The 27,308-nt window shown below is 63.4% G+C and overlaps 2 protein-coding genes across 4 annotated transcripts in view; one reads left to right on the top strand and one right to left on the bottom strand.

Annotated features, from left to right (window-relative positions):
* Positions 1-18,066, top strand: part of LTBP4 (latent transforming growth factor beta binding protein 4) — a 33,993-nt gene extending 15,927 nt beyond the window's left edge. For 2 of the 3 annotated variants that reach the window (XM_063140771.1, XM_063140774.1), the window contains 29 exons: positions 1,275-1,502; positions 2,840-3,066; positions 4,331-4,436; positions 4,774-4,848; positions 5,086-5,208; positions 5,963-6,127; positions 6,437-6,610; positions 7,054-7,131; positions 7,290-7,421; positions 7,835-7,960; positions 8,068-8,193; positions 8,642-8,767; positions 9,118-9,243; positions 9,548-9,673; positions 9,756-9,881; positions 10,131-10,256; positions 10,397-10,519; positions 10,682-10,813; positions 11,311-11,442; positions 11,644-11,769; positions 11,865-12,008; positions 12,772-12,996; positions 13,627-13,710; positions 14,174-14,302; positions 14,517-14,666; positions 15,201-15,353; positions 16,190-16,570; positions 16,777-16,926; positions 17,109-18,066. In XM_063140771.1, coding sequence (XP_062996841.1) covers positions 1,275-1,502; positions 2,840-3,066; positions 4,331-4,436; positions 4,774-4,848; positions 5,086-5,208; positions 5,963-6,127; positions 6,437-6,610; positions 7,054-7,131; positions 7,290-7,421; positions 7,835-7,960; positions 8,068-8,193; positions 8,642-8,767; positions 9,118-9,243; positions 9,548-9,673; positions 9,756-9,881; positions 10,131-10,256; positions 10,397-10,519; positions 10,682-10,813; positions 11,311-11,442; positions 11,644-11,769; positions 11,865-12,008; positions 12,772-12,996; positions 13,627-13,710; positions 14,174-14,302; positions 14,517-14,666; positions 15,201-15,353; positions 16,190-16,570; positions 16,777-16,926; positions 17,109-17,257 — 4,268 coding nt within the window. In that variant the 3' untranslated portion in view covers positions 17,258-18,066. The remainder of the gene's footprint in view (positions 1-1,274; positions 1,503-2,839; positions 3,067-4,330; positions 4,437-4,773; positions 4,849-5,085; positions 5,209-5,962; positions 6,128-6,436; positions 6,611-7,053; positions 7,132-7,289; positions 7,422-7,834; positions 7,961-8,067; positions 8,194-8,641; positions 8,768-9,117; positions 9,244-9,547; positions 9,674-9,755; positions 9,882-10,130; positions 10,257-10,396; positions 10,520-10,681; positions 10,814-11,310; positions 11,443-11,643; positions 11,770-11,864; positions 12,009-12,771; positions 12,997-13,626; positions 13,711-14,173; positions 14,303-14,516; positions 14,667-15,200; positions 15,354-16,189; positions 16,571-16,776; positions 16,927-17,108) is intronic. The other variant, XM_063140773.1, reaches the window with a different exon arrangement.
* A 331-nt stretch (positions 18,067-18,397) lies between these two features.
* On the bottom strand, positions 18,398-26,982 carry KCNK6 (potassium two pore domain channel subfamily K member 6). The gene is made up of 3 exons (XM_063140249.1): positions 26,573-26,982; positions 19,931-20,326; positions 18,398-19,535 (listed from the first exon to the last, which is right to left on the bottom strand). The coding sequence occupies exons 1-3, from the start codon at positions 26,880-26,882 to the stop codon at positions 19,303-19,305; spliced, it is 939 nt and encodes a 312-aa protein (XP_062996319.1). The 5' UTR covers positions 26,883-26,982; the 3' UTR covers positions 18,398-19,302.
* Between the last annotated feature and the right edge of the window lie 326 nt (positions 26,983-27,308).

Genomic DNA, 27,308 nt, shown 5'->3' on the forward strand with positions numbered 1-27,308 from the left:
TCTGGCTGTGTCCCAGTGCCACAGGCCTGGCTGGGAAGGAGGCGGCAGGGCAGGAGGGGCGGCCTCTGGTCCTGCTGCCCCGAGAGCGAGCGGGCACAGGGCCCGCCTGTGCCAGGCAAGGTGTGGTGGGACAAGCACACAGGGCTTGAAGCACACGCAGGGAGCCTGAACTGCTTTGCCCCCCCCACCAGCCCCTCCCTCCGATCCGCCCCCTTCAGATGCTGGAGTGCCGCAAGAAGAGAGCTGGTTCCACCCCCCCAATGCTTCCAGAAGGGACTCTTGCAAACGAGGCTTTTTCAGAGGGGGCCGCTGCCCGGCTCCACCAGGGAAGTCGCATCCTGGGAGCAGAACCCTCCTGCGGTGGCCCTGGGAGGGAGCCCCAGAGGAGGTCTGTGGGGCGCAAGCAGGCCCATGGGGGCAAACGCTAGGGTGGCACGTGGATCCGTGTCAGTCCGTGAGGCGCCGTGGGAACACGTGTTGCGTGGGGCAGGGAGAGAACGTCTTGCTGTTTCAGGCTTGAGTTTCTAGATAACTTAACTCTATTTAAGGTATTTATATCCCCCGTGTCTGTCTGCCAATGGGCCTATGAGGCGCACTGCGAACGCCAGCCAGCGTTCTCTTGGGTCAGGAAGTGGCTGTGAATGAAAAAGGCCCTTTGCCAGGCAGCGGCGGTGGCTGCTCTTTGGAGGTTCAGCACATGGCATGAGAGCTCTCTCTCTCAGACACACACACACACACACACACACTGAACACCACACACTTATTTCTGGGCCAAGACCTCCCCCTCTTGGGCTGTGGGGTGGCCAGTGGCCACGCAGTGTGTGGGACGGGGATGGTGGTGGTGGATGATGCCCATCCCCCGCCTGGCAGGCTACCGGGCTGGGAGGAGGCAGCCCTCCTGGTCTCTGTCCCGGAAGACCTCGGACCCTGGGCCAAGAGCTACCAGCACAGGAGGATGTGGGGGCTCCAAGCACCAAGGCAGGTTTGGGTTTGGGGTCTCTGCCCCAGAGAGCAGCCATGCCTGAGGAAAGGAAAGGCCATTTGCTGTGGGCCAGGCTGGCTTCCCGTGCCCTGCTCCGGTGCTCCAGCCAAGAGGTGTGATTGTATTTCGTTATTTATACAGAATGAGTTTTCGCCTGCCTTTAAGGGTAGAACCTTCTCCTACTACTGAGAGGAGCCCCGCCCCCAACAGTGAGCCTGCACCTGGGTGGACGGGGGTGGGGGCTCTGCACTTGTCCCACTGTGCCCCCTAATCTGGTCTTTCTCTCTCACAGTCCTGTGCCCCCTCATCTGCCAAAATGGGGGAGTCTGCCTCAAGAAGGACACGTGTCTCTGCCCCCCCAGCTGGACCGGCAAGTTCTGCCACATCCCGGCCCTTCCTCGCTCCCACGGCCAGGCCCCCACCCGCCGAGGGACGGACGCCCAGTCTGACAGGGCAGCACAGCCAGCCACCAAGTCCATGTACACCCTCCCCATTGCCAACCACCACCAAGAGCGTGACGGTGAGACCGGGGGCCGGGAAAGGAGCTCTGGGTGCAGGCAGGGAGTGTGTGCAAGAAGGGAGCCGGGGAGAGAGACGGGGCCGGGCTGTCCTGTCCTGTCCTGCTTCGCATGCAGAAGGCCCAGGGTTCAGTCTTGGCTCCTCCAATGCCATGGCCAGGTATAGGTGAGAGGAAGGCCCAGGACAATACTGGCCAGAGAGACCAAGGCAACGTCCGATGTTCCTTTTGTTTGAAGACCTCTCGGTGCCCAGCGTGTGGTGCTGTGGCACAGAAGGCCACGATGATTCCAGCTTGTGCTGGCAGCTTGTGCAGGGAGAGCCCCGTTGGCTTGGGGCGGTAGGAGTTTCTACGGGGTGCGATGCTCCATTTGAAGCAGTATTGCTGGAAAAGGATACTGATGAGCAAGGAAGGAATTGCAAGTATGATAAATGGCTGCTGGAGGAACGCCTGGAATATTTAGCCTGGAGAAAAGCAGAGCAAGAGGGACATGTTGCTCATGTGCAAATATTTAAGGAACCATCTAGAAGAATCGGACATCCTGACTCTTTGTCAGTTGGAGCTTTGTGGACTCTTTGTCGGGCAGTTGGAGCTGCAAAGATGTAGGTTGGACTCAAGAAAGGACTCACTGGAGGACAAGCAGGCTGGCTCTTAACTCCATGGAGCTTCCCTGGCCAGGGGCACGCTACTGTGATGGCCATGCCCCTGCCTTCATTCCTGTGTGTGCAGGATCTTGCTGTCCCCCAGCTGGAAATGAATTGCAGGACTGGGTGGATCTTGGACAAATCTGCAGAGGCCTTTCTTCTGCCACTTCTTACGTTAACTTCTCATTGGCGAAGCCAATGCCAGCACTAGGCTATTTGGGGGCATGGGTCTTGTTCAAGGTGCCCTCTCTGCTCTGAGCACTCCTCGCACTCTTCCTCCTCCTCCTCCTCCTCCTCTTTCCCTCTGGCTGGCCTTCCCCCCTCGGGGCCCAGAGAGAGAGAGAGAAGCAAGTGCAGACGTGAATGCTTTCCCATCTCCTCACTCTACTCAGACAGGGAGCAACAAGGGTGGGCAGAAGGGCTCCAGGGGCTGGCAGCCCCCCCTCGCTGAGGTGTGGGCAGGGGCCCGCCATTGGCCCGGGCTGAAATATTCCCGGAGAGGCATCGCTCCGGGGCTTTGGGCGTCAGCAAGGCCCGAGGGTCTGGCCGTGGGCTCCTCTCTTGCAGGGCAATGGCTTGGGATGGAGGGAGGGGAGGCCTGAGGCCGGGGACTGTGCTGTGGGGAAGGCATGCCTTGCTGTAGCCCCCCCCCCCCCGCCTGTGCTAACCCCCCCCCCCCACATGGTCCTTCCCCAGGTGTGGCATCCATGGCGAATGTCCACGTGGAGCATCCGCCCGAGGCCTCTGTCATCATCCACCAGGTGGAGCGGGTGAACGAGGAGCTGCCAGGGGACACCAACGCCCTCCCCCTTTCCCGCCCGGCCCTCTACAGCGTTCTGGCCCAGAGCAGCCCTCGCGACCCCGGGGGCTACAGCGAGAACTCCGGCTTTGGCTACTGCTTCAGGCAGCTCCGTGGGGAAGAGGTACCTGTGGGGCACCGTGGTGGGGTGGAGCAGGGAGCCGCTCTGGTTTATGCACACCGCTGCAGCCTCCCTGTGGGAAGCATCAGGGCAGACCGCGGGGAGTCCGCCACCACCACCAGCTCCTTCCCTCCGCCTCAGCCCCCAGGTGCTGGGCTCCTTCAGCAGCACTCTGGCATGTAGACAGGATGACTTTCTAGCCCCTGCCCCCCCCCCTGCGCCCCTGCCCCGCTTCTTTCGAACTGCCCCAGGCTCTCTCCTTCCGAATTAAAGGGAAGAGGTCGCCCTGGCAGGGGATTGAGCCCTCTCCTTTGACGTGGGATGGAGCCTGCTGACTCCATGGCGTTGGCCGGAGGCGGCTGCGATTCCTTTGCCAGCCTTCCTAAAGCTTCTGTGGCAGAGTGGCAGGAGGTTATGGGGCCCCACGAAAGATCGAGAGCCGTGCCGGAATGCCCCCACTCACATGCCCTCCACGGCCCTTGACTCCTGGGGACGGAGAAGAGCAGCCCTGGAAGCTGGACGGGGTGGCCCCGGTCAGCCGCGTGCTCATCCGCCCCCACCCCCTGCTCAGAGGCAGACCCCTTCCTCTTAGTGATAGGGCTATGGAGGGGGGCGGGCTGCTTCCTCACTCCCTTGAAGCACTTTGGGATGGTAAGAGGCCCATAAAGGGTAGATTATTCCATTCTCCCAGGAAGGATGGGGTGGGGGGCGGACTCCATGCCAGTAGAGCTAATTGTGAAAACTAAGGGAGCGGGGGTGGGTGGGTGAGCAACCTTTGCCCTTGGCCACTCAGATCCTCATTTCCTTCCATCCTGGAAGGAATTCAGACTGAAAGGAAGGTCAGGCCTTCCCCGCCCCTCTCCTCCCCACCCACCCACCCTGCTGTGGCTCCCTGTGCCTGGATGTGTGTGAGTCCACGTGATGAGAGCCTTTGGCCCTCACACAGGCAGTGGTGCGAGGGTTTCCCAGGCTCCTGTGACATGTGAGCACAGTGCAGCGGTGGGAAGCATTTGGGGGCGTTTGCAGGGGATGGAGCACCTCTGCCCCAGCTTCTGGGGAATTGGGGGGCACCCCGTCCTGTCGCGGTTCACATACTCTCGGTGTGGCTCCCCACCAGCAGAGAAGTTGTGCTGTGCACATCCATGGCCGTTACACCTGGCGTGCACAGGCGGCTTCTCCAAGCATGTCGGGACATCCAAGGCCCAGGGGCTGGGTGGCTGGCTGGAGCCCCCCCTCCCAATGACCCCTGCCTCTCTCTCCCATCCAGTGCAGCGCCCCCCTGCCCGGCTTGCGCACCCGTGAGATCTGCTGCCGTGGGGCTGGTGTGGCCTGGGGGGTGCATGACTGCCAGCCCTGCACCAACGGTGACAGCGGTAGGTCTGCTGAAGCAGCACCCATGGCGGGGCTGGGGTGGGTGTGCTGCCCTAGAAGGATGGGTGCTCTTGCTGCGAGGGTGGGCTTCTAAAGCCATATTCCTCCCCCACTGTCCCCAACAGCCTTTGCGCCTCACACTTTGCGGGGTGTGGGTGTGTATTGGGCACCTCTTTATGTTACTTTTTACCCAGACCCAAACTCTGGATGTCAGGGGAGAGGGGCTTGCTGGAGAAGAGCCAGCTTTCAGTGCAGAGGGCTGTGTGGATGTGGGGCAGTGAGGGTCTCCACCCCCCCACCCCGCCACCTCCCTCAGCACTCATTTCCACCCCGCAAAAGGCGTCTCCAGCCCAGTCGGAAGGAATGACGTGGCCTGCCCCAAAGGTTTCCGGCAGCAGAATGGCTCCTGCGTTGGTGAGTGGCTGCTGGCAACCCCCAGCCCCTCTGGTGACAGGGTGGGGGTGGAGGGAGCAGGCCTTCTCCCCTGAACCTCCCGGGGCTGCCTGTGGTAGAGTCCTGCCAGGGTCACACCGGACCACCACAAAGGTTGGCTGCAGCCAAAGGGGTCTGGCTGGCAAGTGCTTCCGCGGCTCATGCCTCGCTTGGGCCCCCTCATCCCACTCTGACCCCCTCCCTTTCTCTCTGCCCCAGATGTGGATGAGTGCCAGGAGGGCAGCTTCTGCCACAATGGAGACTGCACCAACACCCGGGGCAGCTTTGCCTGCGTCTGCCACGAGGGCTACATCCTGGACTCTTCCCGCAGCAGCTGCATCTGTGAGTCTGGCAGGAGGCGGGGGGGGCTGGCAATGGGCCATCGTGGCCACCTCTGGTGGGGCAGCAGAGCAGGGCCCCCAAGCACTGCACTGGTTCTGTGATGGATCCCAGTGAGAGGCGTTCACGAGTGGCGCTCCTTCCCGTAACCTGCCCTGCCTTGTGACCCTTGCATGCTGGAATATGCCACAACCTCTCCCCTGCTGCCACCCCCCCCCCCCCACACACAACTAGCCACGCTAGTCCAGCTTGGCATGTGCTGCCACCTGCTGTCTGTTCATAGTAACAACAGCCAAAAGCACCTCCATTCCAAGCAGTGGCCAGAAAGCGCGGACTCTTGCGTTGTGGGGCTTCCAGGCGAGGTAATGCTCTCACCCTGCTTCATTCGTGGCATTTTGTGGGGGACTCCAAACCCTCCCAGCTTCCCCCATTGCTTCCTCCATCTTTTGTGATGGGTCACAGGGGCGCACAAGGCCTTTTGGTCGGTTGCAGCAGGAGGCCTCCCTCCGTCCGGAAGTGCCCCTAAAATAGCATCTCATCTATTTGCAAAGTTTGGTCAACTTAAAGAAAGTCACACCCCCATACTGACTATGCTTTGAGCAATGTGCACGGGTAGAGGCAGGTGGCAAAGAAGGCCGCTCGTTCAAGACAGCAGTAGCCACCCCAGAAGGCAAAGGCAGTCCCCACCTTTAGTTGCCAGCCGGAAGGCACTGCCTTGCCCCCTTCTACGGTCTCCTTCTGCTCGCCCTCCCGGCAGCCCACCACGTGATCTCCGAGGCCAAGGGGCCCTGCTTCCGGGTGCTGCGGGACGGCGGATGCTCCCTGCCCATCCTTCGCAACATCACCAAGCAGATCTGCTGCTGCAGCCGGGTGGGCAAGGCCTGGGGACACGGCTGCGAGCGCTGCCCCCCTTTTGGCTCAGGTGAGGCCTGGTGGCGGTGGCAGGGGGCTTCTGGCGGGAGCAGAGGGGAGGCACCCTGTCTGTGCCAAAGGGGGGGATGAGAGAGGAACCAGGCGTGGCCTGCCGTGCAACGGCCAAAGAAGGGGCGCAGGGTGTCTTTGGCTTGTTGTCACCAGGCCCAGTTGGGGATGAAGGAGGACGGCTTGGAGGGCAGCAGGCGAAACGGCCATGATAGCCAAGCGCCAGAGTGGCATGCAGAGAAGTGGGAGGGAGCACCACCACCACCCATCCCCCATCCCCCCCTTCTCATGGTGCCGTTCTCTTTGGCAGGTGGCTTCAAGGAAATCTGTCCAGCTGGGCCAGGCTATCACTACTCGGCCTCTGACCTCCGCTACGACACTCGCTTCCTTGGCCAGGACCTGCCCCGGGTACCGGTCAGCCGCCAGCAAGGAGGACGGGAGCCTGCAGCCAGGCCACCTCGGACGACAGCTGCCCCTGCCCTCCGTAGGTTCCCCGGGCTGGCAGGGGCAGCGGGGCTGCCTCCTGCCTTGGCTGGCGCGTCCCTTCTTGTTCTGTCCCCGTCGGGTGCTTGGAGGCGTCCTGGCTGCCCTGCTGAGGCGGAGGTGGGCCTGCTGAGATCCACCTCCCCGTGCCAGGCTTGGGGTTGGAGCCCTTGAGCAGGCTTCTCGGACACGGATGTTTCGGGCAGGGGGAGCGTTAGCTGCAGGGAGTCTGCCCAGCCTAGGGCCGGCTGCTTGTCTCTTGGGGCATCTGGCTCAGTGCAGAGAAAGGGGCTCTTTCTGAAATTGGGGAGCCCCTTACACAAGTGGCCTGGCCAGTGGAGGTGCCGGCCTGGGCCCCTTTAGGGACATAGGGCTGGGGCCGTTTCCAATGCTGCAGGCTGGACGTTGGCCATCTCTCTCTCTCTCTCTCTGTCTGCCTTGCAGTTCACTGGAGCCCATCACCCATGACCCTGCTGGACCGCCAGCCTCCCTGGCACGTGCCCACCCAGCCGCCTGTGCCAGGTAGGAGGGTCCTGGTGGTGAGCTGCAGGTCTTGCCAGCGTGGGTGCAGGGTGCTAGATAGGTTGGGCAGCCGGGGCAGAGGGCTGGATGGGGCAGCGCGGGCAGAGAGAGGACACAGGTGGCGGAAGGCTGAACAGGCGCGGCCCTTCTTCCCCCAGGGACGGAGCAGGGCGTGTGTGAGCAGCGCCCCCAGGTGTGTGGGCCCGGGCGGTGCATCCCCCGCCAGGGCGGCTACACTTGCGTGTGCGAGCACGGCTACTGGCTGAGCCCTCAAGGCACACACTGCATTGGTGAGTGGGGGTGTCGGGGGGGGGGAGGGCAGGAGGAGCGGGGAGCTTTGAAAAAGATGCTGCAGTTGACCAGCTGCCATTGGCAGGCACGTAGGGCTGCCCAGGGCCAGACTTCTAAAAACACAGCTGCCAGCCTGCCCCGAGTCCACAGCTTCTAGCCCTGCTTTTGATTGGAAAGGTAGGCAGGCCTGGCCTGTTTGGAAAGCCCAAACTTTGTGGAGAGTGGGGTGTGTGTGTGTGTGTGTGTTGTTGCTGCTGCTGCTGCTGCTGGCTTTCTTCTCTCCAGAGCCCAGGGGGTGGGTGGGCAGACGGGTACAGCAGGCATGTGTTGGCCGTGTGGGGAGGGGCCCTGCTTGACCCCCAGGCTTCTCCTCCTCCCGCTTGACCCTCTTCCTTCTCCTCCCCCTATCCAGACGTGGATGAGTGCCGGAGGAGCCCCCGCCCTTGTGCCCACGGCCGCTGCGAGAACTCCGTGGGCAGCTTCAGCTGCAGGTGCCGGGCCGGCTTCCAGGCCGACCCCTCTGGAGCGGAGTGCCAGGGTGCGTTCAGACTGGGTCCAGAAGACCCCCTGGGGAGGGGCTAGGGGCCATCCCCTCTACCCCTTTGGCTCACGTTGCCTGCCTGCCTGCCTGCCTGCCTTCCTCAGACATCGATGAGTGTGCCAAAACGCCCCCGCCGTGTGCCCATGGCCGCTGCCACAACACCCCCGGCTCCTTCCTCTGCTCCTGTCCCAGCGGCTATCGACTGGACCCAGCTGGCTTGGAATGCCGAGGTAATGCAGGGAGGTCAGTGTCTCTGGGGGATGCTGAGGCCGGAGAGAGACTGGAAACGAGGTGGCAGGGAGCGGGAGTGGGGGGGGGCTGAGACCCCTCCGGGGCAGGAAGGGGAGCGGGCAGCGTTTCTTTGGCCTCCCTCCCTGGTTCTTGTCTCCTTTCAATATAAATGCTGGTTTTGTGCAAATTAAAGAGGGCAGCAGAGGACACGAGGCATTGCAGTCACTGCCGGATGCATTTGCGGGGAGAACATCCCGAGTGCAGGGCGTCCCGAGCGGGACCGGTAGTCGGATCCAGACCAAGTGAGCTGGCCCTGGCGTTGCTCCGCCTTAAGTCCCAGCCCCAATCCCTTGAAAGGGAGCACGGCCGTGTCAGGGGAGGGGCTGCGGAGACGGGGGGGGGGGAGGAGGATGGCCCTGATCCCTTCTCCCCTCTCCCTCGCGGCAGATCTCGACGAGTGCGCCCAGAGGCCGCCGCCCTGTGCTCGCGGCCGCTGCCAGAACACGCCGGGTTCTTACCGTTGTGCCTGCCCCACCGGCTACCAGCTGGGCCCCACTGGCACGGAGTGCCTGGGTGAGAGAGCGCAGACCCCTTTCTTCCCCCTTGTGCGAGCTGGCTGGAGGGCGGCGGCTGCCGGCACTCAGCTTCCCCCCACCCCCCGCCTCGCTCCGCCTGTGTCCAGGCTCCCCACATCTGACTCAATCCCTGGAGTCAAGCTGGAAGTAGGAGCGAGGTCGAGAGCAGTGCTGAACAAATGCAGAGTGCCTCTCCCCTCACCAGCCAGCTGCCCCACGCCTCCGGGACTCCAGGGTGGGGTTTCCCTGTCACCTGGTCCATCCTGGCCTGGGAACCCTTTGGCTGTGGGAGGGGGCCGGGGGGGGAGCAGGGGAGAGAGGAGGCCATGCCATCTTGTGCTTTCCCAGATGTGGACGAGTGCCGGGAGAGCCCTCCCGTCTGCCAGCCTGGCCATTGTGAGAACGTCCCGGGCAGTTACCGCTGCACCTGCCCAATTGGCTACCAGCCCAGCCCACTGGGGACCCAGTGCGTAGGTAAGCGTGCTCAGGAGGGCAGGAGTTTTGAGGCCTCAGCTGCTGCTGCTGCTGCTGCTGCTGCTACTGTGTTGTGCACCAGCCCTGCCCATCCCGGGGGGGGGGGGGGCCCGGCTGACGGGGCGAAGAGAGCAATGCTGCCCAGGCACACAGCTCACTTCCTTCACCGCCAGCTCCCCCAAGTCGCTTCAGATGTGTCAAGGGGGCTTCCAGGACCAAAGGGGTGAATCCCAGGCCAAGCTGGAGCTCCCCTGAACTGCTGCTCTGTCGTGTGTGTGTGTCCCCGTGTCCCCACCATACACAGATGTGGACGAATGCCAGCCTAGCCCAGCTCCCTGTGGCTCTGGGCGCTGTGAGAACGTCCCGGGTGGGTACCGTTGCCTCTGCCCCACCGGATTTCGCGCCAGCCTCACGGAGAACCAGTGCCTTGGTGAGAGATGTGGCGGTGGGGATCTGGGCTGGGGGCTTCGGAGCCCCCCCTCCGCCCTGACGGCCCGTGTCCCCCTTTGCAGACATTGACGAGTGCTCGACGGGGTTGCCCTGTGGCCCTCAGGGGCGCTGCATCAACACAGAGGGTTCGTTCCGCTGCCAGTGTGGCCGGGGGTACCGGGCCGAGGCTGTGGGGGGCTCCTGCGAGGGTGAGTGCGGGGGCTGGCGAGGGCAGCGGGCGGCCACCCAGGGGAGGGCCTCTACCCATGGTCCACGCAGGTCACTGAGCAGCCGCGTGTGGCCACCTCGCCACTCCTTTTTGGCAGGGGTCACGTGCCTGTGGCACATGGCAGCGTTTCCTGGCCCACTGCTTTGGAGCTGGACTATGCATGGGCTGGGGTGGGGGCAGTGTGGGTGACAGAGGGTCTGTCCCCCTTGTTCCTCCCCTTCTCCTCCAGATGTTAACGAATGCCTGGAGGGCGACTTCTGCTTCCCCCGGGGCGAGTGCCTCAACACAGATGGATCCTACATGTGCGTGTGCGCCCAGGGATTCGCCACAGCCCCCGACGGAGCCTCCTGTGTGGGTAAGGGACCCCGGCATCTGGAGCAGGGCCGGCAGAGCAGAGCAGAGGCGGGTGGGGCTGGCTGGGTCCCTTCCTGGAGTACAGGTTGGGGAGGGGGCCACCCCCTTCCTGTGCTGACCCTCCTCCTTCCCTCCCCACAGACATTGATGAATGCCAGGGCCAGGCCGTCTGCGCTGGGGGCCACTGTGCCAACACGGAGGGCTCTTTCGACTGCTACTGCCCACCTGGCTCCCGCAGCAGCCCCAACAAGGCTTCCTGTGAAGGTGAGATGTGGAGGAGCAGTGGGGGGAGGTGGGGGTGGGGGGCGGGGGTGAGACAGGGCCTGGCGTGGACGTCCCCAGAGGCTCTTCTGTGGTTTTCAAAGGGGTGGGGTGGGCCAAGGAAACACCGGCACTGCCTTGATCTCCCCCCCTCCCACACTGCAGACATCGACGAGTGCCAGGAATACGGGGCAGCCCTCTGTGGGGAGCAGCGCTGCGAAAACTCCCCCGGCTCCTACCGCTGCGTGGCCGATTGCCAGGTGGGCTACCGGGCCAGTGCCACGGGAGATTGCATCGGTGAGTGCTGCTGGGGCAGCCCGAAAGGGGCACTTTGTGCATCAGCCTCACTTCCCTTCTGTGGAGCAGGGGGTAGGGCGGTCAGGAAGGCTCCCCGGCCGGCCAGGGGTCTTTCTCTTTGCCCCCTTCCAGGTTCAGATGCCTTGTTGTCTCCCGTTAGCATTTGCTGCCTGATTAGCGAAGGTGCCGGAGCCTCCCTCCAGGCAGCCTCCTGCCCAAATCCCTGGCTACAAAGGCATCCTGCAGCTGTAAGCTTGGGGGGCTGGCAGGGGGGAGGGCCGCAGGGGCCAGCAAGGGGCCTGCTTCCCGCTGTGCAGTTGCACACGCCCCCCCCCTCACTTCTGGGTCATAGACTGGTGCAATTGGCAGTTCATGGGAAAGTCCCCTTCCTGAAGCCCTCCCTCCCCCCGAGACCCTCAGGCCTGGGAGGCCTCAGCCCTTCACGTCCGGCTCCTTCTGTGCCCTAACCCCCCTCCCCCGCCCATGTCTCCCTGCAGACCTCAACGAATGCCAGGAATATGGGGCAGGCCTGTGTGGGGAGAAGCGCTGCGAGAACACTCTGGGCTCCTACCACTGTGTGGCCAGCTGCCAGACTGGGTACCAGGCCACGGCCGCTGGGGACTGCGTGGGTGAGTGCGGGAGCGTGGGGACCTGGGCTTGGGGAGGGGGAAGCAGAGCAGCAGCAGTGGCAGCCCCCTCCTCACCCCACTGGCTGCCAAAGGGGTCGCGTTCAGTGATGATCCCGGGGGGGGGGGCTACTCAGTCTGAGGGCGGACGTTTGGGGATGGGGGAGGCTGCCCCTCTGAGAGGCTACACGTGGCCCCTTGCAGACGTGGACGAGTGCAGGAACAGCTCGCTGTGTGGGACACACGCCGTCTGCCACAACCTGCCCGGCTCCTTCCAGTGCATCTGCGACCAGGGATACGAAAGCGCCCGGGACGGGCGGCTCTGCCTAGGTAAGAGGGCGAGCGGCTGGCGGGGGGGAGGGGGCAGGGTGGTGCCCCTGCAAGGGGCCCCTTCTCCCTGCATCTCCTCCATCTGCTCCTCACAGACGTGAACGAGTGTGAAACGCTGCAGGGCGTGTGCGGAGCAGCACCCTGCGAGAACGTGGAGGGCTCTTTCCTCTGCATTTGCCCCCGGGCTGGAGAAGAGTTTGACCCCATGACTGGGCGCTGCGTTGCTCTGCCGGGCGCCGGTGAGACAGGGCAGAGCTGGGGTTGGTAAAGGGCTGGGGAGGGCTCCTGAGGGGAGCGGGAGGCCTTGCGCTGCCAACGGCAGGCCGGGGTGGGTGGGTGGGTGATGACGCACAGCGGCAGGATCGAAACACGCAGGGTGCATCTCGCCCAGCTCCTCACTTCCCACCCCCAGAGGCCAGGCAGATGCCTCCAGGAAGCCCAGAGCAAGGGCACCAAAACAACAGCCCCCTCTCCTGGTAGAGTGCCTCTGAGCCTGGAGGTGGCATCCCCTCCCTCCCTCTTCCACCCCCACGCTTGCCTGATCCCCTTTTCAGGCTGCCTGCAGGCCAAGCGGCACGGGGCGGCGGGGTGTGTGTGTGTGTGTGTGACTCTTCTGACTCTTCCCCAAAGGGTGTAGCAGCTGCTGCCCTCTTGGGGCGAAGGCTGGAGGGCTGGCCGTGGGTTGCGGTGGGGGGTGGGGAGGTGTTCCTCAGGGCCTGACCAGGAGCGGCTCTTGGTCGTTTTACAAAGAGTTGCACCACGGCCAGGGGCTGCGCGTCTCTCGTGTGCCGTTTGGTCCTTGCAACCGGGCAGGTGGCCGGACCACCCCCCCTCCGATAGTGTGCAGGAGCACTTGGCTTTGTCTGTCTGGAATCTGCTGCTGCTCCGTAAGTCCCCAGGGGACCCCTCCGAGCTCTTGTATCGCCCAGGCGGCAGGAGAGATTCCCCCCTCCCTCCCTGCACCTCTTAGTTTTCACCCCCCCCTTTGTCCTTGTCTTCCAGTTCGGCCCCCAGTCTTCCCCAGGCGCCCGGATGCTTTGCGGCCTGACCCCCCACCCTCTGGGGCCGGTGATGGCCTGCGCCGCGAGTGCTACTACGACCCCAACGCCGCCCAGGCCTGTGAGAACGTTCTGGCCTGGAACGCCACGTGGCAGGAGTGCTGCTGCAGCCTTGGCCACGGCTGGGGCGTTGACTGCCACATCCGGACGTGTCCCTCCCAGGAGACAGGTAGGGCCATAAGCCCACGGATGAGGCCAGGGAGCCGAGGCGGCCGAGTGCTGCTTCGGCTCTCCGGCTGGCCCGGCAGCACTTGTAGAAGGCGTCATCTGGCAACACGAGTGCGCAGGGCTGAGGAGCGCCCGTCGTCCTGGCTGTGCAGGGAGGCCAGAGGCTGCGCAGGGCCGTGGCGGAGGCCCCGCGGAAGGACCGGAGCGGAGGGCTGCCCAACCAAGCCGCCACTGCGGGCAGAGGACGCCACCATCCGAGTTCTCTGGGCGTTTCGACAGGGATGGCCACCGTGGCTTCTGCTGCAGTGGGTGGAGTTGCAGGAGTCACACATCCCCCCCCCCCCGCGGCTCCAGGTGCCCAGCCAAGGGGCCTGTCGCTTCAGTCCAGGGGTGCCGGTGGCCCCTTAAGTGCAATATCCCCTGGGCATATTGCCTCCGAGGGGAGTCGCACGGCGGTCTGTGGGACTTGTGTCCCGGAGAGTGTGCAGGGGCGTTGACCTGCTTGCTCTGTGCCGCTGGGCACTTGTAATGCCCAGCTAGCTGATGTATCCTCACAGGAGTTGGGAGGTGGGGCGGGGCGGGGCAGGGATGGGGGCGCTGCTGCTGCTGACGATGCTCTCTTTGCCCCCAGCTGAGTACCGGTCCTTGTGCCCGCATGGCAATGGCTATGCTGCTGCCGCTGCCGCTGGCCCTGGAGGTGCCGCTGCCTTTGCAGGTGGGCATGGTGGCTCTCGGGCTCCCCTCGGGCTTAGGGGTGGCCATTGCATACACTGGGCCTGCCCTGGCTGCAGCCTTCAGATGGGGAGGCTTAAGTGGGGGTGGGTGGGTGGGTGCTGCGTGGAGGCGCCGTGGCTCAGTGGGATAAGAGCTCCTGCTCTGCGTGCAGACAGTCCCACCCCCAGCAGCATCCCCAGGTAGGGCTGGAACCCCCTGCCTGACACCCAGGAGGGAGGGAGGGAGGGCCACGGCTGCCTGCCCTGTCGACAGTCCTGGGCTAGAGGGACTGAGGGGGCACAGATGTCGTCCAGGGCAGCAGCTGCCGCCGTCCCTGTCACGCGCACGCAGGGCATGCTGGCCGCCAGGGCTCCCGGGTGGGGACTGGGTCCTGCAGGCGCTGGGTTTTGGTCTCCTGGGCTCCCTTTGCGACCGCACCTGGCTCTTCCTCCTCCTCCTCACAGACGTGGACGAGTGCTCCCTCTTCAGCGCCCAGGTGTGCAAGGGCGGCGTCTGCGTGAACAAGATCCCCGGCTACGCCTGCTACTGCCCCAACGGCTACTACTACGAGACGCAGCACCTGGAGTGCATCGGTGAGGCTCGGCTGCCCGGGGACTGGAGCAACGGGGTGGGGGGTGGGGACGGGGAGGGGGTTGTGAGCCCCTGCCCCACCCACTGGGGCCTGGGGCCTGACCCTCTCCCCTCATAGCTTTGCTTTGCTTGGAGCCCTGGCAAAACTGGGAGGGGGGTCCTCCCATCTGCTCCGACCCCCACAACTGAAGCTCTGCTTGCCCCCCTTCCACCTAGATAACGACGAGTGCCTTGACGAGGAGGCGGAGCCCTGCGTGGGGGGGCGCTGCATCAACACCATCGGCTCCTACTACTGCTTGTGCACTGCCCCCCTGGTGCTGGACGCCTCCCAGCGCCGCTGCGTGGCCAACGACAGCCACGGCTCCGGTACGGCTTCTGTGCCCACGCAGGCCTCCCCCTCCCCCGCTGCTCCTGGGGCTACCACTGGAGAGCTCTCAAAGGTGTGGGGGTGATCCACCCCCTTTCTTGGTTTGTATGACAGTGGGCTGCTGCTGCCGGGGGGGGGGGAGATCCAGTGCTCACCCTTTTTAGGGGTCGCAGTGACCCTTCCTTCAATCAGACAGTTTAGTGGGGTGCAGGGTTTTGAGAGAGGTCCCCTTGTGTGGGCTTTCCTTCCTTCTCTCCACACCCCTCATTGTCCCCCCTGTTTAAAAACAAACACCTGCTGTTCCTCTCCCCCCCCCCGAGCTAAAAAGTCTCAGCCACTTCAGCCTTTTGTGGGGAGGGGAGGCGCTCCCCCCCCCCCAAGCCCATCCTTTTGGTTGCCCTTGATTGTAGCAATTCCAGCTCTAACAGAGCTCCGTTGAGAGCTGGGTAGGGGTAGGGGTAGGGGGGTCCCACTGGCTGAGGGCTCTCTCCTGCCTCCCTCCTCATGCTGCTGCGTCCCACCCCCACCCCCAGATGACAACCTGGCCGTGTGCTGGCAGGAGGTGGGCCCTGACCTGGTGTGCAGCCGCCCCCGCCTCGACCGCCAGGTCACCTACACCGAGTGCTGCTGCCTCTACGGGGAAGCGTGGAGCATGGATTGCGCTCTGTGTCCGGCCCGTGACTCAGGTAAGCCCCTCCCCCCACCCTGGGATCCTGGCCGCGATGGGTCCCAGTCGGACTTCTGGCATCAGGGTCTGAAAAGGGAGGGCACTGGGAGAGGCACCTGCTGACCCCCAGTCCGTGGGACGGAGCTGACCTCCAAAATACGGCATGGACCCAACAGCCGTCAGGCCCATGGCAGGGGGGCAGGGGTGGGATGAGGCCTCTGTTTCTTGGGATCTGCCCTTCATGGCTGTGCATCAAAGCTCTGAGACCCTCTTGGGTGTTCTGGGCCCACTAAGGGCAGAAGCAGCGCCCTGCATGTGGATCAGGCCCAGGGCCTCTCTGGGCAGGGAGGCAATTGCCCCACTGCATTACTCTGCTCACCCCACCCCTGGCATCTGCTGGGATACCGAAGGACATCATAGCTCCCCTGGATCAGGCCCAAGGGGGCCTCTCTAGTCCAGCACTGCGCGTCCACAGTGGCCTACCACATGGGCCAACGGGACGCCCCCAAGCAGGACAGGAGCGCAGGAGCACGGCCACGCTCCGCATACAGAGGAATTCTGCCTCCGATTCCGCCGCCTTCGTGACCGGTAGCCATTGATAGCCTTATCTACCACTTGGTGCAGAACTTTAGGCATCTTCTCATGTTCCCCTCACTTGCCTCCTTCGCAAGCTAAATTGCTGCGGAAGTTGCAGCCTTTCAGTGCTGCGTCAACAGCAAAGCCTCTTTGCTCCTGGTGCTGCTGGCAAACGCGGCCTCTCCACCCCCTTGGCCCTGCAAGGTCCTGTGCTTTTCAGGTGGTGATGTGGGGGGGGGCAGAGAAAGCCCCTCCGCCACAGCTACGTTTCCTCCCCAGATGACTTCGAGGCGCTGTGCAACGTCCTGCGGCCCCCCAGCTACGGGCCGGTGCGTCCGGGAGGTGTGGGGCTGCCCTTCGAGTACGGCGGGAGTGATTTCCTGCCCTACGGCCCAGAGATCTTTGCCCCAGCGCCCCGGCTGGCCCCCCGGCTGCCTGACTTCGGCCCGTTCCCCCGCGACTCGCTCTACAGCCCGCCGACCTACGAGGCCACCGACTTCGAGGACCTGCCCTACAGCGACCCCCGGCAGGAGGGCCCCGATGAGCTCCCCCGGGGCGGGTACCAGCCCCGCAGCCCCCCTGAGCCAGAGTGGCACTACTCCTCACGCAGCAGTGGGAGTTCCTACCCCGAACGGCCGGGCAGGGCCAGCGAGGGCTACAGTGAGTGGGGGCAGGGCTTTTGCGGGGGGCGTGGTGGTGGTGTCTGTGGCGGCTTCTCCCCAGACTGGCAGCTGCAGGACTGAGTGTCACAGGCCCTCTCATTTGGAAGGTGGGGCTGGCCAGCTCTGATACAAGCCAGGCGGGCTGGTGGGGGGGGCGAGCCTGATTAGCGGCTGCGCTTGGCTAATCTCTCCTGCCCCCAACAGGCCGTTTTGAGGGCTTCGGAGGGCTCCGAGAGGAAGAGTGCGGCATCCTGAGCGGCTGTGAAAACGGGCACTGCGTCCGGGTTGCCGACGGCTTCACCTGCGACTGCCACGAGGGCTACCGCCTGGACCCCACCCGCATGGCCTGCCTTGGTGAGAGCTGGAGCCCTGACCCTGCCGGGCCTGGGGGGGGGATCTTGGCGGCTGCTGCCCTGGCCTGCCTCGCGTTGGCCTTGTTGTGGCTGGGCCGTGGCCGAGGGGGCATGAACGGACCTCAGCCCACCCCGCCCAGAATGCTCCACTCCGCTCAGCTGCCACCCTCCTCTCTCCCACAGATGTGGACGAATGCAGTGAGATGGAGGGGCTCTGCCCGGGAGGCCGCTGCCTCAACATGGACGGCTCCTACCGCTGCTTGTGCCCACGTGGCACGGTGCCCGCTGGGCAACCACCCCGTTGCGTCCCTGCCCCCCGCAGCCGAGCCTGAGGTGGGGTGGGCTGGGAAGTATTTATGACCTGTATACTCTGGGAGTGGGGGAAGGGCTTTGGGGGAGGCGGGAAACATAGGCAACACTGCCCCCCGCCCCCCCCAGATGGAGCCCCCGCCCTTGGAAGGAAGCAGCCCAGCAACTCTGGCAAGGAGCTGGAAATGCCTTTGGCCTGAGGGAGGGGGTGGCGGGGGCCTCGTCTGCCCCTGGGAGAACTGGCTGCGGAGGCCTGGCACAGCCCGGAGCCGTCTTGGATCCTGCTGCTGCCGCCGCTGCTGTCCCCAGGCCATGGGAGAGCAGCCGGCCTCCTGCCTCCTGGCACCAGGGCTCAGTGGCCACACAGTGCCCTTGCCCAACTCCGCCACACAGACCGTTGGCTTCTTTGGAAGGAGATCGGCACAAGGTGTGGGGCCCTTCGTAAGCAACGGCCGTTTCGGTCTTTGTTGTATTTCCATTCCACCCCAGAGCCAAAACTCTCTGGGCAGTTCTCAAAACAGCTGTCGCTGGGCAAGGGAGGGAAGCCCCTCGGGCAGCATTGGGGTGGGACCCGGATTGGATCGGAGGCCTGTGTCCGGCGCTGTGTCCTGGAACGGGGTGGGGTGGGGAGCAACCTCTTCACTCCCCCAGCCTAAGCTCCCTATTTACTCCAGCAGATGTTTAACCTTTTCACAGCCATCCTGCACCACTACACCCCCGCACACACCCCGGCAGTTCTAACTTTTCCAAAGGCCTGGGCTGGCCAGCTGCTTGCCTGCCTTGGCCTGGGAGGGGAAGGCCCTGGCACCCCTGGTCCATGCAAGGGAGGGAGGGAGGGAGGGGCGGGCTCACTGCACCACCACCACCACCATCCCCTCACTGCTGTTACTGGAACAATAAATCTTTTCTATAAAAGGAGACTGCGTTGATATCCCTTGGGAGGTGAGAAGAGGGAGGTTGGCCAGGGTCCTCCAAGCATTGGCCCCAAACATGGGCCTGGGGCCAGCAAGGGAACAGCTCAGTTGGGGTCATGCTCCCACTTCCCACAAAGAATGGGGGGAAGGTCTCCAGCAGTTAAACCAGTGCACATTTGGAAGTCCGAGAAGAAGAGAGGAACTTCACCTCTTTCTCCTCCCGCATTAACAGAGCAAAAACCAAGCAAGTCACTGAAATGTTTTCCATTCATTCCATACAATATTAAAATGTAGATTAAAAGCAAAAGAACGAGCGAAGCCCTTCATATTGCCCAGAACCAAATCAGACGATTTCCATTACACACACGCACACACACACACAGATATTTTTGCCCACTTTGTTTCAGTTCTCAAGTGCTAGCTGAATGGAGGCTGATCCCCTCATGGCGCAGCAGGTCTTTGGCTGTGGCAGCTCAGCTTTTGCAAAGCTGATCTCAGTTGACAACAACGTCATGGAAGAATAAAAGCCACTTTTATAGCTATATTAAACTGAAACCACAAGATGATCTGCAAGATCCAGAAACGGTGGGGTGGGAAGCAGCCTGCCCCAGTAACGTTTCCGACCCCTGAGAGAGAAGGGCCACGCGGCAGCTGGCCTTCCAAAGAGGGCTTGGTTGAACCTTTTCAGTGGCCAAGATGCCTCCCCCCACCTCCCAGCCCCAATTAATTAGCAGTGCCAGCTTGGCAAACCGGCCGGCCAGTTCTCAGAAGCACCAAGCTGAAATGCAGGATTCTACTTGCCCCAATGGGACGGGGAGGGCAATGGGGGATGGCTGCGTTTCCTACGAAGATCAATCTGAACCACCCCCACGAAATCTCAGAAGAAATTGTTCAGGCCCCAGAACTGGATCTTGTTCACCTCCTAGACCCCAGCTGGACTTCCCCACCCCCAAAAGACAGACTGACCAGCAGTCCCACTGCCTACTTAATGTGCACACAGAGCCAGGAAGCTTGAACTAGTAGGAGGAACGTTTCAAAAACTGGAAAGAGGCCCAGAAAACCAGGAGGGGAGTAAAAACGCACAAGGGGGCAGCAGTTGGCGTGAGGGTTCTCTGGCAGGCTTTGGTCTCTGTCCAGGCGCTGCAGCCCTGGGGCTATCTGTTGATAGAAGAGTAATTGGCCTGCCCTCCAGCGTTCAGCTGCACCGGTGCCTTCTCCGCCTGGCCCGGCTCTGAGGGAGGCTCGTGGTCCTCCAGGATGCGCTCGTGGTCCTCATGGGGCGAGTCCCGGGGCAGCAAGACCAGGTCCGAGAGGCCGTGCAGATCCGCCACCTTGTGGAAGGTTTGGAGCAGCAGCAGCATGGCCATGAGTCCCAAGAGCAGGTAAACTGGAGAGGAAGGAGGCAGGTGGGGAAAGGTGAGTGGGCGTGGAGCATGTGAAGGGTGGCTGCTCCATCCTCCCCCCCCCTCCTAAACTGGGCACCAGGCACATGCTGAGGTTGATCTGCAGCCTGCTCCATGCCCTCGCTCTGCACCCGCCCCCCCTTGCTCCTCGGACACACACAAAGCACAGCCCACGGAACTAGCTTTCCTTTACAACTACAGCGTGTTCCTAGCTGTCCTGGCCGAGAAGCAGAGAGAGACTTGGCAATGGGTCTTGGGCTGCCAGGGCAGGGCCCATATTTGATGGCTGGGCAAGAGTGCCCTGTGGGTGCCCTCTGCTGCTCCTTGGCACACACCGGCCGGCCTGTGTCCTGCTGCCTCCAAGCACAGCGCTGCTCACCAGTGATGGAGACTTTGTAGAGGGGGCGCAGGCGCTGCCCCGGCTGCTCTCCAGGGACGTAGTCCCCGAGGCCGATGGTGCAGAGGGAGATGAAGCAGAAGTAGAAGGCATCCAGGTAGCTCCAGGACTCCTCCAGCGTGCTGAAGATGGCGGCAGGCACCAGGAAGAAGGCGGCCAGCACCACCAGGGCCAGCAGGAGGAGATGCCCGCAGGACCAGGCCCGCCGGCTGTGCCCCCAGCGCAGGGCCAGGTACTCCAGGGGCCCAGAGGTGAAGGTGCTGATGAGGCGCTGCACGGTGGCAGTCAGCACCAGCATGGTGAAGGGGACGCCCAGCAGCGCGTAGAAGATGCAGAAGGCCTTGCCCGCATCCGAGAGGGGTGTGGTGTAGCCATAGCCTGTGGGGAGGAGAAAGGAGAGGGCCCGGGCGGGCCTGAGCAAGCAGGAGGGGGCAGAGCAAGCCACAGCGAAGGCAGTGCCAAGAAGTGCCCATACCACCAAGGCAGCGCCAGGCCCCGATCTCTGACATTTGAAAAACTGGACATTTGGCGACCTTAAAACTGAGTGTTGGAGGGAATCTCAGTGGGGCTGAGGAAGACTTCAGATGGTCCCGGGGCAGGGCCTGGAGAGCTCAGCATCCCCCCTCCCTGACACACACACACACACACACACACACACACACACACACACACACACCCCGCTAACAGAAGCTGAAGAGAAGTCGTCAATAAGCCATGGTATACATAAGATCCTAAGAAGGGCCCTGAAGCTGGATCAGACCGAGGGTCCATCTAGTCCAGCACTCTGTTCACGCAGTGTCCAAACAGCCAAGCAGGACATGGTGCAACAGCACCCTCCCGCCCATGTTCCCCAGCAACTGGTGCACACAGGCTTACTGCCTCAGATACTTGAAGTAGCACAGTGTGTACTAAAACACATCCACTTGACTTGGGGTGCCCTGGTGCACAACAGGAGGGGTGTTGTTGATTTTTAGCACAGGACATGTACAGTGAGCCACGTAGGAAAGGAGCCAGAAAGGGAGGCCTTCTGGGAAGAGCTTTGGGGCAACAGCTGGATCATCTGCACACGCCCTGAATCCAGTCAGCCAGAGGGGTGTGTGTGTGTGTGTGTGTGTGTGTGTGTGTGTGTGTGTGTGAAACGGCAGTGCCTCCCAGGGCTCCTGTAGCAACAGCACAAACTTTATTCAGCATAAGGAGAAGGGGAGGGGGCTGCCCTTGGTTTGGGGCATCACAGCACACAAAGGACGCGCACATGTGGGAGCTCCAGCCACCGGCGAGGCCAAATCATATGAGGAACGGCTGAAGGAGACGGATATTTTTAGCTGAGCCGCACCAGAGCCAAGGCCAGTGGTGGAAGGGGCCAGCAGTGTTGTGGTAGTGAGAAGGCTTCACAGCAATCTCCTTTTTGCGGGAAGCGGGGGGGGGGGGACAACGACCCCACCCTTGGCGCAGCGAGTGGGCTCTGTGCTTTAAGAACGGATGCAGAACTACAGGCGGGGGGGGGGGAATTGGGTCTCCAGGGTTCCCCAGATCCCCTCCCCCCTTTGGGCACTTCCTCCCCTGCTAATGGGTGCAAAAGCCTCCTCTAGGGCGGAGTTCCCAGCAGGAAGCACTTGGCGCTAAAAGAGGGTGGGGGTGCTTTGGCCTGCTGCTCCCACTCACCCACCTGTGGAAGAAGGGGCCAGCCTGTGGGGGAGGGGGGAATTTCAGCAAAACTTAAGCAGAGCCATCCAGGACCTCTCGCCCGCCAATAAAGGGTGGGGGGAGGGGCAGGAGCCCAGTGGCGGAGCTCCTGCCTGGCCTGTGGTCCAGCCCCAGGCAGCCTCTCCAGCCCAAAGGAGCAGGGGATGAAGAAGAGGCCCCCCCCAGCCTGGGACTCTGCAGAGGGTCGCTTCCTGTCTCCCCCCCCCCCAGCTGCAGGATAAGCCTCTCTTGGGAATGGTGGTCCATAGAACATCCCAGGCTGGGCTGGGCTGGGCTTGTTGACCCCCCCTCCCAGGCTCTCCAACTGCACAGCTCCCAGGGAAGGCGCCCAGCCAAGGTCAGCCAAGGATCTGCCTCAGAGGCCTGCGTCCCAGCAGCGCCCGCCTTTGGGCTCCTGGCTTAATTAAGGGATTAAACCTCCCCCCACCCCACCCCACCCCCCTTGCCAGCTGCCAGGGTTGGGCAGTGCTCCAGCCCAGGGAACCACATAATGGGATCTCTCTGGCCCCAGCAAGCATGAAACCATGCAATAGGGGGCTGGATGGAAGCCTCTGAGAGTGGCAGAGCTCCCAGCCCACCCTGGGGAGAGGGGGAAAGGAAGCGTGTGTGAAGGAAGCCTCCTGCTCGTGGAGGACCCATCGGTCCAGAGCTGGCCCAAGACATTCTTCTGCCTGAGCTGCAGCACAAGGCGGTGACCCCTCCCAGGCCATGGGCTGGCAATGGCATCTTTCTTCAGGGCTGGCGACGGATGGGCCACATCCTCCACCACACCTGAAGCAGCCTCCTAGCTCAAGGGGTGCAGGGCAGGCCACGCGGTGGCCCGCAGCTCTCTCCTTCCACACCTAGCCACCACCTCCCAGCATCTCGGGTTTCACTCTAAAGGTCCTGGTGGCTCTCTGTTCCCTCCAGGGTGAGAGACTCCGTGCCAGGTGCTGGGGAATGTGGGCGGGAGGGTGCTGCACACCTGTCCTGCTTGTGGGCTTCCCATGGGGGCACCTGCTTGGCTTTTGTGGGAGCAAGATGCAAGTCTAGAGAGACGCCCTTGGGCCTGAGCCAGCTTCACGGCTCTTCCAATGGCCCGGCCAGGCAGGGGAGAGGGCTTCAACCAGCCAAGAACGGAACCAGCCCCTTTTTTCACAACCCATGGCCTCAGCGGAGAGGGGCCTGTCCCTATGGCGAGAGAAACCTGCAATGGGGTTCTTCTCTCTCCTGGGCCTGAGAGAGGAGCCAGGCAGCCGCGGTACCATCAGTGCTGGGCTTGCAGGGCAAGAGCATGGGCAATTGCCAGCCAGTTCCCAGGCTCACGGGTGGGGGCCCAGGTGATGCCAAGGCCCAGCGGAGACTTTGCCCCCCTCCCCCCTACACAACAACAGTCAGGTCCGGCTGTTCCCTTCTGGCAAAAAGGACCCCAAGCTGGATGGCCGGGTGGGGAGAGGGGGTAGAGGAGAGAAGGCTGCCTGTCGGGCTTTCATTGCCTGCCCAGCAACACCCCCTCCTGCCTAAACCCCCTTGGCATCCGCAAGGGCACAGCACCTCAGCTGCCCTGGCCGCCCTTTCTCAGCACCAGCCCTGGCCAGTGGCCAGATGTGGCAATGGCCAGAGGCCCTCCTTTGCACCCAGGCAGGACACGAGAGGTTGAGCTGACACAGCCCAGGCAGGGTGCCAGGGCCAGGAGGGCCAGGCTGCCGGCTCCTGGGTGGGGCATCCTTTGGCGTGCCAAGCAGGAGCACAGCTGGGTGGGGTGGCAGCGCAGCCGGGCTTCCCACTCCCCGGGCGCTGGCGGGGAGGCTGGCTTTTGCTTTTGCTCAGGAGGACAGAGACCACCTGGAGTTCCCCGCCCCAGGTCAGCTGAGGTTCCCCAGCCCAGTCCACCAGCACCTTCCATTCCCCATTCCTCCCTCCAGTCTGCATGGAGGGAAGCAGTGGGGGAACTTTTGCCCTTCTCTAGTGATAGGAAGAGGCCAGGAAAGTTGTTAAATCATTTACAGAGTGCAACGATGAATCAGGCTCAAGAGCAGAAGAGGGACAAACTTCCTCCTGCTGTGATACGAAGGTGAAAGTTTCTGGATAAAGTGGACATGAACAGACACACGCAGCTCTCTTGCCCAGGGCAAGCTCTTTGCCTTCACAGTCACCCCAGAAATGGACCCCACACCCCCAAGAGATGGGGCTGAACAGACTGAGCAGAGGGCATTGCACAGCGATGGGGGAGGGGGTGCCCCACATCCTACCTTCTGCAAGGGGGGATGTGGTCTGTCTGCTGGAGAGGCCTCTGCTCTCGGCCACCTTCCGTTACGCCACGTGCATTGCCCCACAGGGCAACGGGGAAAGAAAGACCAGAGCAGACCACAGCTTCCTGCTCAAGGCTGTCAAGGAACAAGCAGAAGCCAACCGCCCAGCCTGGGCAAGGCATCAGCAGCACGCAGGGGCCAGTGGGGGTCGGAGGCTGCACCGTTTGTGTTGCTGCATCCCTTCTGCTCCTTCTCTTGCCAAGGGCTTCCCCCAGAAGGAAGGCAAAGGGCAGCTGCAGGGAGAGAGGTCCCCTCGCGGAAGCCAGGTCCGCTAGCCAAGGGTGAGGGTGGGCAGAGACGTGCTGCTCATGGGCTTCAGAAGGGGCCCCTGCCCCCAGGGCTCCTCACTCCATGAGCCAGAAGGCCTGGGGGTGGGACAGCAATGCCGCCTTCTCCTCCTCCTGCCAACAGAGGAAAGGTGGAAGAAGTAGTGGGGGGATGTGAGTTAGGGTTCTGAGTGGAAGGCAGTGATGCCTGGGCCTCGTAGCCCCAGCAAGGCAGCCTGTCCTCCTTTGGGGCTATGTTGCCACTCTCCCTGGCGAAGGGCAGAGGACTGGGCCAGGTGAGCTGTTGCTTGCCCTCAGCTATCAAGACAGGAGCCCCTGCTGGGGAAGCCATTCGCGGAAGGCCCTCCGATGCAGCCTGGAAGGCACAAGGTGGTCCTCGGGGCCTCCCCCCCCCCCCCGTTCAGACTGATTAGGGATTGGCTGCCTTGGGTTAAGGACCCAGATGTTGAGCTTGTGCGTGCGTGTGCCTCTCCCCTCATCCCGTCCACCCGCCCCACTGGTCTGGGGACTGGGCCAGCTCCACAGTCCAGGACTTCGCCGCAGCTGGGGAGCTGAGCAAGCCTGTCCACGCCCACCCGGACAAAAACAGGATATAGGGAGCAGCCTGGGTGGACATGGCGGGGCAGTGCAGTTCCCTGGGAGGCGGATCCAGGGCAGGGCAGAAGCAGGAAGGGCCAAGCTCCTCCGCCCCGCAAACAAACACTCACAGCTGGCTGCAATTAGCTGCCGCCCTGCACCCTGCTTGCTCAGAGGAAGCCCTGAAAGGGAGGGGGAGGGAGGGAGGGGAGTTCAGCTCTCAGAGGCACAGGTGAGATGGGGGGCGTGCAGGAGCCCTAAGCAAGGCACGCTTGCTCTGTGGGCCATGAGCTGCCACCTCAACCAAAGCTACAACACTCTTTCGACCTTTGATGAACCAGGAAGTTGGGATTCCACCTGAGCCGGGAACCAGCTGAGTGGCCTTGTAGGGCCTGGCCAAGGCCTCTCCTGCTCAGACCCACATTTGCGACAGGCAGGAGGGCAGGTTCCCCAGGCATCTGGGTCTTGCTCAAAGCTACCCTGCTTTGGCTGAACCATGGGGCCAAAGTCCAAGGCCCCCAAACGGCCACCTGGAGAGGGGTAGGAGGTGATGGCGGCAGCGAAAGCAAGCGCCACTTGACTCCTGTAGGCCCAATGCTCCGAGGAGCTGCGTGAGTCTGAAATGCAAAGCCGCCCCTGCTCAGGCTCTTCCTTTAAAACCAAAAAACAGGGATGGCAAAGAGCTTTGTTGTTGTTCTACTGTATCAAGAATGTCAGAGCATGGGAACGTTCGCTGCGTGCCTCACAACTGGAGTTGGAACACGGGCTGCTTCGATTACACACGTGGGCACCACCACAGGATCTAAAACCACCGGGCTGCATGGCTCCATAGACAACCTCCCCTGCCCCGAACAAAAAACAGGATGCGGTTCTGTGGAATGGGGGCTGTTCGGACCCCGCCCTGCAGGAAAGGCTGGCAGAGAGACCCTCAGTGCAGCAGTTTGGGTGCTTCTAGGCAAGGCTCTGAGCAGCCCCTGCCCTGCCTCAGCCACGGAATGGCAGCAGGGGAGAGGGCAGACGTGTCAGGGTTTCCCACTTGCAACCCTCTGGTGTCATCCCAGCGCCTCTCCGGCTTTTTTCTTTTGACAAAGGGGAAAACACGGAGTGGCTGCAGGAGGCCTTTGACTGATAGCCCCAGGGGCCTCCCAGACCTGCAAGCACCGGTTCTGGCAAGGAAGAAGAGAGAAGCCTTGGTGGGGGGAACTCGGGAGGGTTCCGCGTGGGAGGGGGCTTCTGGCCGAGTTTTTTCTCGGGCCATCATCCCGCCTCGTCACTGGGTCCAGACAACCCTCGCGCGTCCCGTCTCCCACCACCACCACCACCGCGCGCGCGCGCGCTTCTGCCTTTTTTCTCACTGCAGAAAAGCCCTTGCTAAAGCCCTTGCGGCCCCCCGAGGCCCACGAAGCGCCAGCAGCAGGGAGGATGGCAGGGCGATTCCGCGCGCCCACCGCCTCCCCTGGGAGCCGCCGCCGCGTGCCTGTCCTGTCCTCAAGGGAGGCGGCCTGGCTCGGGAGGACGCCTCCCCGAAGGCTGCCGGCCGCCCCTCGCTGCGCTCCCCGAGTAGCCCAGAGAAAAGCGACCCCGGCGGCGGCGCCTCAGCCCGAGCAGCCGGACTCGTCGGGAAAGCAGAGGGGCGCTGGCCGAAGCCGGGGCGGCCTGCCCAAGGAGGGCGCGGGGCGCGCGCCGGGGTGCCCACCAGAGCCTTGTGCCGTGTCGGTCGGGGAGGATGCGCGCGCCGCCTGGCTGCCTGGCCGGTTCGGACTCACCGACGGTGGTAATCAGGGTGCTGGAGAAGAAAAAAGCGGAGGCGAAGTCCCAGTTGGACGGGGCGGCTGAGCCGTTGCGCAGGAGGGCCACGCCGTGGCGGTTGGCGCTCAGCACGGCGCCCAGAAAGCGCTCGAGGGCGGCCTCGGGCAGGCACGGGCTGTCGTGCAGGAAGGCGGCCTTGAGCGCCCGCAGCTCGGCCCGCAGCCGGCTCTCGTAGGGCCGCTCCACGGCCGAGATGACCAGCGCGCCCAGCAGCAGGTAGCCCGCGTAGCCCAGAGCGAAGAGCGCCAGCAGGACGCCGCGCCGCATGGCCCCCGACGGCCGAGAGCGACGAGAGCCTCTTCCGGCGGGCTGGAGGCCGAGGCAAGCGGGCGCGGGCGCAGGGAAGGCAGGCAGGCAGGCAGGCAGGCAGGCAGGGAGGCAGGGGAACGAGGCCGGCGGGCGCCCCACCCCGTCTCGGCCGGCGACGCTGCGCGCCAGCCTCTTAGGCGGCGGAGGCTAGGCCCCTCCCGTCGGGCGGAGCCGGACCGCCTCCCGGTACACCTGGCAGGGGGAGCCGGGCCCCGGCCGCCCAGAGGCGGGGAGCGGCCCCTTCCCTCCTCGCGTGCAGCCCAGCCCGGAGGTTCTTCTGCCCCGGGAGCTGAGTCGGTGGCGGAGGGAGGCGCCCGCTCTCTGCACATGCTTCGGGGTTCCGAGTCTGGAGCAGGCCCGGGAGCCGGAAGAGCGCCACCAACT

Source organism: Elgaria multicarinata, chromosome 13 (assembly GCF_023053635.1).
Source record: "Elgaria multicarinata webbii isolate HBS135686 ecotype San Diego chromosome 13, rElgMul1.1.pri, whole genome shotgun sequence".
In the NCBI taxonomy this organism is placed as follows: Eukaryota; Metazoa; Chordata; class Lepidosauria; order Squamata; family Anguidae; genus Elgaria; species Elgaria multicarinata.